Consider the following 10,961-nt stretch of genomic DNA (forward strand, 5'->3'; position numbering starts at 1 on the left):
TTTGCTGCGATAAAAAACTCTATTTTGAGATCTTCAGAAGTCATGTTCATGTCATGAGCTTCTCGGCCTGACCCCAGTAATAGCATAAGAGCTCCTGAGAGAATAGGGTCAGCTTGCTTATGATAGACCTAGGCTAATTAAAATTAATTAATTTAATTTAATTAGCTAAATAGAGTCTCTGTGTACTAGATTACATGCATTCTTCTTTTTTTTTTTTTTTTTTGCATTATGAAAGTCACCTCCTGCTTGGAGGATCATATGTTGGCACTGTGGAGGGGCACCACTACCTAACTGCTCCTTCTCCTTTGCTCTACAATGGGCTTTTTTCTCCCCCCCCCCCTTTTCTGACTGAGCAGTTTCCAATGGTCTGAGTGCTCCTGACTTCCGGGTCAATAACCATATATAACCATAATAGTCAATAACCATAAGCCATCTTTAGGCGCTTGACATCGAGTTGCGGAGAAATGCCCGTATATTATTATTATTTATTATATTAACCATAAGCCACCCTTGGGTGCTATGTATCTGCCCGGGGTGCGAGGTGCGCTAGTACACTTGGAGGATTATCCTTGGAAGGGAATATTCAGCCTAGGCTTCAGCTCCATCAACGACTGCAGATGTCGCATAATTCGAAGCAGGCTTTGGCAAATATGCCCTGGCACTAAAGCACCTCTTTGGATAGCGGAATTGACCATATCAGGAGCCTCCGAAATATATTTCCTGTTGTACAAGGTAGGAGAAGCCACTCCAGTACAGGTAGCTTTCTTGAGAGGCAATCTAAATCAAAAGCCATTTAGGCGTCCTGGAAGCGTGCCAAGAGTTATTCTCAACTTCTCATCTAGGTACAGTTACTCAGTTGTGAGGGCTAAGAGAGTTAGCAACCTTTGTATGTGGGCGACCAAAGTCTGATTGGTTGCTTGGGCTACAGGATGTGCGCCCCTTTCAATCTACTCAGAAGCATTTTTATTGCATACCTATGGTACACTACATATAAGTCAGAAATTCTAAGGCCAAGTCCCCTGCTTCCCTCTCCATTTCTCTGACAGGTAAGTACTGTTCAGATGTCCTACTCAGCCCGCATCCGCGGTATCTGTAGTTAGGAAGTGACAAACTTGTTCTTTTACAAAGACTATGACATTTCTGTGTATGATGTCTTTTCCACAGCTCGTAAGTCTTGTGTAGCATGTAGAGGGAAAGCCTTTCTCTCTTGGTCTGCTGTGCGCGAAACTCTAGAGAAATACCTGGAGGCGACAACTGTACAGTCCTCTCAGTGTTAGATGTCTAGAACTGTCTGCAACTCTTATTTAGTGCAAGACATGGTCCTCTTAATGACTACCACAGTATGCTCTATCTTTGAAGCTTTTGGGACTAGCAATAACACAGACATTTCTATACTATCACACATGAGGCACAAGTATCCAGGTTTACAATGTACATTTTGTAATTGATGTGCCAAACCTGCTTTCCCAAAATCTCTATGGTCTCCGGGACCTGTAAAGTTAATTGGAACAATCCTTGTAGACAAAACGATAATTGTCTAACTAGAAGGCTGTGGCTCATTCTGTGGCTTTACTAAAATCTCCATGGTCTCCGAGACCTGTGAAGTTAAATTATTAGAATAATCCTGATAGTCTAACTAAATCAGAGGGCTGTGGCTTTTTGTGATTGGAGTGCCAATCAAGCTTTACCAATATCTCCATGGTCTTCGCGACCTGTGAAGTTGAATTGGAATAGTTCTGCCCATCAGGCTTTACCAAAACCTCCATGGTCTCCGCGACCTGTGAAGTTAAATTGGATTAGTCATGGTAGACCCAAAAGATAATTGTCCAACTAAACCAGAAGGCAATGGACTTTATGTGGCTGTAGTGCCAATCAAGCTTTTCCAAAATCCTCACAGTCTACAAGACCTGTGAAGTTAATTTTGTAACGGTCTCAATAGACCAAACTTAATAGCTTAAATAAAACAGAAAGAGGGCACCTCTAGCTTGTAGGGTCTCCGCGACCATTTGAAATGGCTGCAATATGCAGGCAGAAAATAGGCCAATGATGCCTGATTGTACAAGCCAATCCTGGCCTTGGAAGAATCTCATTACTGTTACCAATGATGTCTAATTTTACAAGCCAATCCTGGCTTTGTAAAAATTTAATTACCGTTATAACCTGTGATATGTATCAAAATTACCTGGTTAATACCTAGGTGTTTAGGTGTCTCAGATTGAATATAAACCTGGCGGAGCCATCAGCTCTTATTGCCAGAAGCATATCTGAATGTAAGTATGGCATATATTTTTCTGTGTCTTTCTGGACACTCAGTTCTTTCAGCATAACCATACTAAGCTAATCATGGCTAAGGACGCCTTGTACATATTTTCAGTACATATTTTTGTAGAAGATACAAATAAAAAATACAAAGATTTTGGTTACTTTACTGTTGGTATTATAAAAATTTTATCACGCCTGAGTGTTAATTTTAAGGCAAGCTCTTTCACTTCAGTAAGAAAGGAACTAGATAAACATCATTATCATCGGTAACATTATAAGCAAGAATGATATCATTCAACTGTTCGGGGATATATGGGTCCTTGATGATGATAACGTATATAAACATATCTACATCTCCTAATATGCAATGTCTATTTCTTATGATTTTTCAATACTTATTCAAATAAGTACCCATAGAATCAAAGCTTATTCTGGTATCAATTGACTATGAAAACACGCTCTTTATGTTAAGAATTATTTACCATAAACTAGGTAATCTCAACTTGTAGTAATCAGTACCTCATACTGAAAATTGTGTGAGACCGTTGTTCACATTATACATTCTATATCATATCTTAAGTAATGTAAAATCTATATGCGACATGTTTGATACATGATAGATATGTAAATTATATTATAATAGTTAATTAACAATTTCTTCTCTTTAGAATATTGTGATAGACAGGTTTTGTACCTATCTAAAATATAAGTACCTCTTAATTGTTTTGAACTAATTGTGTAGTAGTGGGCACTAAGTAGTAGGTACTCACTTTTGTTGAGGTAGTTACAATTGAATGGTCAAAGTGATTGAGATACCTCACTACCTGCTGCTGGGGCTCGTTAGTCATAGGGGATCACGGTCGATTCCATAAACCTAAGTACCTTCTACCTAGGTAGCCTAACGATATCTCACAATTCTGGTTAAAAGCAATACTTGACACAGTAACCAATGTGCCTGTGTATGATAAATAAACCCGATGATAATATAGCGATCTCACTATAGGCATGCATTGTGTTTTATTACTAATTACCTACATCTAAATATTGATGTATTTGTGTCAAATACTGTGATGCTAGCTCTTCACTCTCGTCGAGGTTAGGCGAGGCGAGGTTTAGCGAGGTTAAGCAAGGCGAGACAACACGAGGTTGTATCCATCTTCACTCTCGCCTTCGTTCATTTCTCTCTGTGTCGCGAGCATAATGGACGTGCTCGAAGTGACACGTGCCGCAACTCTATGCGTCTTTGCGTATATGAATTTTGTTAAAGTATATCACACTTAAAAAGTTAAAAAGCGTTGGAGAAGAAGGTGATGGTGGATAAAATTTATGCATGATATAACATCTATATACTGATTGACTGAACGCGAGAATGTGGACGCCGCACCTCGCCTCGTCTGCTCTCGCGCCTCGCGTCCTTTGACTCGCGCCCAAAAACCGACTCCAGACGGAGACCAGACGAGGCGAGACGAGGCACGGCGATGTGACGCGAGGGCTCCGACTACACTCTTGTGCTCGCGCTCCCTCGCCTAACCTCGACGAGAGTGAAGAGCTAGCGTGAAAATATGTATGCCACGTGTTGCATGGAATTCTATGCACGAGTCCGGACATGTTATGACAAGTCTGATTGTACTTACGGAATTTCTCGTCTCCCGGTCTCTTGGGCAGTGACGAACCATTGCTTCTCTCGTCCTCCGAGGACGAAAAAGAGTTCCCGCCACTATTATACATACCAAAGCACCGGTTTTCGAATTTTCTTCCGACAACGTGGTCTTTTGTGTTTCATATTGGAACTAATTCCGTTCCTAAACCAATTACTACTAAAATTTAACGCTTTATGTGTTTTATTCAGGTAAAAGTAACTTAATCTGATCACTTTTACTAGAGATAAATACTAATTATATTCTGCGCGATGTTATTGCGCACGAATTCATAAACGCTATGCCGGCAGAGGCAGATGACAGCGCTTCAAAGGTGATGTCAAATTGGCGATGACAGATGACATACTAGGGACGCGCTCTTGCTAGTGAGGTGAAAGATCCATCGATATTCGGTAAGGTGATCCTTTTTCATAGAGATATATAGGATTCATAGACAGCTTTCTTCACCAACGCTGTGTGTTTTAGAAAGACACATAATATTATATTGTTGTACAACATGATGTGGACCAACATGTAGACCTTGTTGAAAATAAGCGCGGATTATTTGTTTAACAACATTTTCTGCACAGATTTTCTGTCTACGCTATGTGACTGCTGTATTTATATCAGTTCTTGACATTGTAAGTCACTAGAGAAGCTAATGTGTTTCACACAGGTTTTTCAGTGGTAGCGGTGTGGTGGTTGTTGTGCAACGTTGTTGTACATGTCCAGATTATCAATGCGATCCAAACGTTGATCACGGTATATAATTATTGTAGTGAATGCTAGGCATTACTGATCACTATAATAATTTTATATTCAGTCTGTGCTTAACACACCATAGACAAAATAAATCAAATGTCATAGACTGTCAAACGTCACAATCGTGACATAAACATAACTAAAAAATAAAAAGTTGAATTGTTATTAGCGATAGCGATTTGCAATATTTTAGTTAAAAATTGTTGAAATTTAACTAGCGTTAGATCATACTTCAGAGAAGAATTACTAAGACGTCTAAAATATCTGATTTCTTTTCCAAACTCATCATACATTCATGCTATCACGGGAAGAGTACAAAGTGAACGAGGAAAATTGTTTTAAAATATGATAGAGACTAGAGTGTATTAACAAACAGTAGTTCTTTGTATTAGAAATTACGTTCAATCATGATTGTGCGGTGTGTGCTGTTAATTCTATTTGTGAACTGTGTACGAACAATTGAAGAAAAGTCGAATTATTTACAAGATGAATTCAATTATTTTAAGTTAGACAACGGGTATCGTGTTATACCATACGTACATAATGTGCCGCACTTTATGGGGGTTAAGAAACGTGAAGCTGATGGAATTTTATCTAAAGTTGTATCTGAACAGTTAACAAGTGATAACGAACCTCAACAATCTGTTAAAAAGGATGAACCAGAACAAATAATTATTGCACAAAGTGAAGGCGGAAGTGTAAAGCAAGAAGTTGCATCATCTCAAAATAATTCGGTTCCTGCACCAGTTCCAATCAATATTAACCATAATGATAAGCAAGAGCAAAGTAATAAAACAAATACAATTCCTGTAAAAAGTAAGTTTCTATTTTATTGAATTAATGCTGTATAATGGTGCATTTATATCTGTATTTATTTAAATATTATTTCAATGTTTCAGATATTCCTGATAAATCAAAAGAAAATGTCACAACCATAGCACCGACAATTTCAAAGCTCAGTGATCCAGCCCCAAGCAAGAATAATACAAAAGATGACTCGACAACTATTGATGTTAACAGCCCTGGTGTTATAAAGAGAGCCTTAATAGTATTTGGAGGCTTGACGCTGCTTGCTGTGGCCTACCTTATATTTTACAGGTTATTATCACTGACAATTTGTACATTATGTCAGTAAGGGCTGATTTTTCAATCCTTGGTTAAAACTTATTCGTCGAATCCATACTAATATTATAAATGCGAAAGTAACTCTGTCTGTCTGTCTGTTACTCAATCACGCCTGAAATGTACAAAACTACCATTTTATAAACATATTCTAATTGCCCGTATTTGACAGTTTACGTGACATTTTAATATTATTGTGTAATACTTTATTGGACGGATAAGTTTTATCCAAGCATTGAAAAATCGGCCCTAAATGAAGTATTACATTCTAATATCTGTATATGTGTATGCTACTTCCTACTAATCCTATCCTATCCTACTAATATTATAAATGCGAAAGTTTGTGAGGATGGATGTGTATCTGTATGTTTGTTACTATTTCACGCAAATACTACTGAACCGATTACAATGAAATTTAGCGTGCATATAGAGGGTGACTTGGATTAACACATAGGATAGGTTTTATCCCGGAAATCCCATGGGAATGGGAACTATGCGGGTTTTTCTTTAAAACGCGGATGAAGCTGCGGGTGGAAAACTTCATAATGTATGAAATTGATATCCTCATTACACAATGATTATGCAAGTATTTATTTGCATTGAAAAATTTCTATTAATGATAAATTTTTCAAATGGAAGTTTTAAGATGAAGGAAATATTATTAAGGGAACTTCTTATCATTTCCTTCTTTTGAAGCCCCATGTTAATTAAATCCTATATGCAAAAGTCAAAGAAAACGTCCAGCTCTTGCCTACTTTAAAAAAATATAGTATCCATATTATTGGGGCTACAATAAAATATTCTTATTAACATTACACACTCAGAACTATAAATAACCTGTGATAAACTTAAGGAAAATGTTGAATTATAATATAATAAAATATATTTGTAGCTAAAATCAACATTTTAAATGATGCTCAAGTAACAAATTCTTAAAAACAACAGTTGGATTGAGAACCTCCTATTTTATTAATTCCTGTAAAAACAACAATAATTATTATTATTTATTAATATTACCCTAACACTAGTTTACATAAACATGTAACATTAAATAATATTTAATCACTATTTTCCAGAAACAAGCACAAAAAGTTTGACGCCAGTAACAACCATGGTACCGGTGAATCAAACCAATTCAGATACGGTGTTCTTCATTCCGATGACCGACGGGAGAATCTGGAACTCTCTAGAATACCGCTCACAATGGAATCCGATGATGACGATGATGAAGACCTTGAAATATTCGACCTGGAACAGAAAAGGAAATCTCTGTCGTATGTAAATCTTCAAACAAATGACGAAGATATTGTTTTACGTTCGTCTAAAGACGAATCTAAGAATAACTTGTTACTAGATATAGAAGATGGCTCGCCAGATCAGCTGATTAATTGGTCAAGTAGTGGAAGTAAGTCTATACTGTAATATATCACGCAAACAGATCGAAATACAATTTTTGAAGGATATAAAGTGAGGCACAAAGTATGGAAAAACATTGTAAGAAACTCCCTTATTTTTGCAAGGTGTAATAACTCCTATTAAATATTGAGTTTCTCAACATTCAAGCAATATTTAAAAAGGTAGGTTCCAGAACTATTTTGTTAAACAATTTTAAGCCTGTAAGAACATGTTATTTTTAGAATGAAGCCCAATGTTTTGATGATCAAGAATTCAGAAAATGGCATGAATATTATGAGTACATACATATACATATTTTTCTAATTCACACTGATAGAAATAATTACAGAAAAGCTTAATATTTTGTATTTCTTAAAAGCCTATTCTATCGCTAACGAATTTTATGCTATGAATTAAGTATATAGTCCGGGATACATCGCCCATTTTTGCAAGTGATTACTATCAAGCTAATTTTTCGTGAGTAGCTTTATTTTGATGAGATGCCCAATAATTTCATGTACAAAACTCTCGATTGTGGTAGCTACCAGAGGAAACAAGGATAAAATATTTTGATTTGATGGTTCTCAAATATTAATTACTAACTGAATGTTTTTTTTTGTTCAATCTCAAGATAATTATCTAAATTATTCGAAAAAATATTTGTCCTACAATATCTATGGTTTGATCAAAGAGTCCCCCTCTCCAATGTGTATCGATAACGAAGTCATCATAAATGATTACTAACCAGCTGATTTTTTTATTTTCACTTATTTAATACTTATATAATTCAACAGACATATTGTCCTACAAATTGCGTAATAAATATTTGAGAACCGTCAAATCAAAAATTTTTATCCTTGTTACCTCTGTAAGCTACCACAATCGAGAGTTTCGTACATGAAATTATTGGGCATCTCATCAAAATAAAGCTACTCACGAAAAATTAGCCTGATAGTAATCACTTGCAAAAATGGGCGATGTATCCCGGACTAATAGCCTAAGAGACTTATGTATTTGTAATTGAACATTTTTAATTTGATATACTGAGTTAACACAATCATTTCGTTGATCGAGTCAACAAATACCATTTTTTTTTTCAACTTTTGTAGTAAAAAAAATCGTCATTTTATGATTTGAAATTGAATTTGAGAGCTTTGTATCCATAATGTGTTGTTGAAAAAATTACATACCAGTGGCTAAAAATTCTAGTCATTCGCAAATATATAAAATAATATAACTAACTGCACTTATTGTAACAGACTAAATTATTTTTTATCATTTTTTAGTAAAAAGTGCATTATGTGTAAAATGCTCTCAAATACATACTTACGGTTGATACCAAAACTATTTAAGTTGACATTCTTAACAATAATATTGCATTTAAAAAGCTTATAATCTTTTGTTGTATTTATTTGTGTTGTGTTTTTAATAACTAATTTATAATATGGCATTAGTTAATTAAGTCTTGCGAAAAAATGTTTGTATTCGAAAAAATTACTTTACAATATTTCAATTCAAATATTTCACTCAAAGCATTACAGTTATATTAAATACTTTGATTTTAATGTGAAACTTCTAAAGACGCGTTGAGAGTAAAATTTCTAGGTCGCGTCATGGCAATACTGTCACGTCAAGGAATGATTTGACGATTTTGGTATCTTTTGAATCTTGCCAAAGAAGTTTCACTTCTGACACGTGTGCTCGGCATACACTCTCTCTCATTTTTGTTTACAAATTTAGTTTAATTTTCCAGTAATTTAATAAATTTTATTTAAAAATATCCTAATATTGAGTCTCTGATGATTAGTTTGCTTTGGGTGATATAGAATATATTTTTTTATTTGTTCGAAATAGTAATAATATGCTAAAATAATATTTAAGGTAAAAATCATAAAGTAAATGGTCATCTCGAGATGACCATTTACTTTATGATTTGTAATAATTTTCTGGAAATAATTGTAACAAACATAATATGAACATATTTTTTTTTTCACAAAATTAATATTGTTAAATATCTTCACAATATGATATGATCACAAAATAAAAACAATGTTTTTTGTTAAAGCAATAATGTGTTGTGGCTCAGTGGTTAGCTAAACAATATAATATTTTGGATAGGATTGTGGAAAAATAAAGAAAAACTCTAACAACTGTATATAAAACAAAGACATATTTGTTGTAAATCAGAAAAAGTGAAAATACACTATACTCTGTCCATTATATTATTTGCTTTTTGACAGCTTCACGCCTATGTAGGATTGTATTGTCTATGTTAAAATGTCATACAAATAATTATCGTACTTCATGGACAGGTCCCGCCCACTTAGTGATGCCTACACAGAATTATTCAATGATGGGTCGATAGATTAAAATAATCGATAGAAATACTCTGTAATATATATCCGATACAGAAAAACTCTTCTATGATGTTATATAATTTAAACGTAAAGACAACCAAATTGTAAGATAGAAACCAATAAATAATAAAATATTAGTTTAGTTTAGTTTTAACATACAATGCATAGATATGTGGTCTTATTTTTACATATCTTATTAGTACGTTTACGTTGTAATTATTATTTACGTACCTGATTTGATTTATGATAATATTTTGAATTTATAATTGAAATGGTATCACAATCGATAATCTTTTGAACATCACTTCTGGTATCACCCGTCGAGCTGTCAAAAAGCAATTCTTATAGTGGACAGACTATAATACAATACACACAAGAAGATTTACTACTTCCTGTTACTTTATGTGCATTGCTGGCAAGTGCTGACTAGTTATTTGATTTAAATATTAAATGATAATGTTTATAACTTAATGAGTCTAAAAGAGTACTAAGGTACACTTTCGCTGTACCTTAGTACAGCGAAAGTGATAATCTCCATAGATGACCAAATATTTGTTTAACATTCCATCACATTTATAAACGTTAAAAGATTTTTTCCAAATGCTATTGAAAAGTGTACAAGAAGTGTATTTATTATAAATAAGCGATTTCCTTGACTGCTTTAATTTCGGTAGTGAAATTTCTTCCTGACATTATCTCACTATCATTATAACATAAGCTTTTGGACTGTGATAGTAGATGGGAGTCTACGTAATAATTGTACAAAAACATTTCCTAAAGAATTTTATTTTGCGTGTCATTCGGACGATGACGTAGATTCTCATTCCTTATCTTCTAAGCCCAAATCTGTTAACTGTAGTTTTAAGGCTGTTTCTATGTGAATAAAGACGATATTTTAAAGCTTGTATTGTTTTATTTCGTACATATCCTATTCAGTTCAGTTTTTTTTTATCAGCGCAAATATTACTTAATTGAAATAAAATTATGCGCTATTACCATTAATACGATATTATTTATTTCACAATTATTTTAAACCGCGATAATAACATAATTGCCATTGAAGGCTAGTTTTATTCGCGATAGTAACCATCTAGGTAGAATAAGGTAAGTATTAACAATTATGATTTTTATACCTTCCCATTTAATAGTAGGCTGAAGTTACAACATTGCAATTTGATAAATTGCATAAATGCAGATTTACAAGGAAATCACGACAACACACAATTTTTATTTAGTTCATTGTATTCATATACAGTTTATTAATTTATTCATGGATAGGATACATTTGGAAACTAAAATACCAAAACAAGAAAATCCATAGCGTCGATGTACAAAATAAACCTACACAAAGATTATTGCAAACGTGTACAGTCTGCTCCGAGGCTAACATTTATTTCAGGGGTCGCACGTACGGTCCGTCTGAGAT

At 34.2% G+C, this 10,961-nt stretch overlaps 1 protein-coding gene across 1 annotated transcript; it reads left to right on the forward strand.

Moving 5' to 3' along the window:
* Window positions 1-4,781: 4,781 nt before the first annotated feature.
* LOC149902472 (uncharacterized) lies at window positions 4,782-7,594 on the forward strand. The gene is made up of 3 exons (XM_090110080.1): window positions 4,782-5,477; window positions 5,561-5,759; window positions 6,860-7,594. The coding sequence occupies exons 1-3, from the start codon at window positions 5,069-5,071 to the stop codon at window positions 7,203-7,205; spliced, it is 954 nt and encodes a 317-aa protein (XP_089966206.1). The 5' UTR covers window positions 4,782-5,068; the 3' UTR covers window positions 7,206-7,594.
* Window positions 7,595-10,961: the final 3,367 nt, after the last annotated feature.

This window comes from Colias eurytheme, chromosome 15 (genome assembly GCF_061535395.1).
Source record: "Colias eurytheme isolate Ceu_HAF_F1 chromosome 15, ilColEury1 Martin Lab GWU primary, whole genome shotgun sequence".
Taxonomy (NCBI): Eukaryota; Metazoa; Arthropoda; class Insecta; order Lepidoptera; family Pieridae; genus Colias; species Colias eurytheme.

Coding starts and splice junctions, on each gene's coding strand:
- LOC149902472 (XM_090110080.1), top strand. CDS start 5,069: ATGATTGTGCGGTGTGTGCTGTTAATTCTATTTGTGAACTGTGTACGA. Junction 5,478..5,560: donor AAATACAATTCCTGTAAAAA/GTAAGTTTCTAT, acceptor TCAATGTTTCAG/ATATTCCTGATAAATCAAAA. Junction 5,760..6,859: donor GCCTACCTTATATTTTACAG/GTTATTATCACT, acceptor ACTATTTTCCAG/AAACAAGCACAAAAAGTTTG.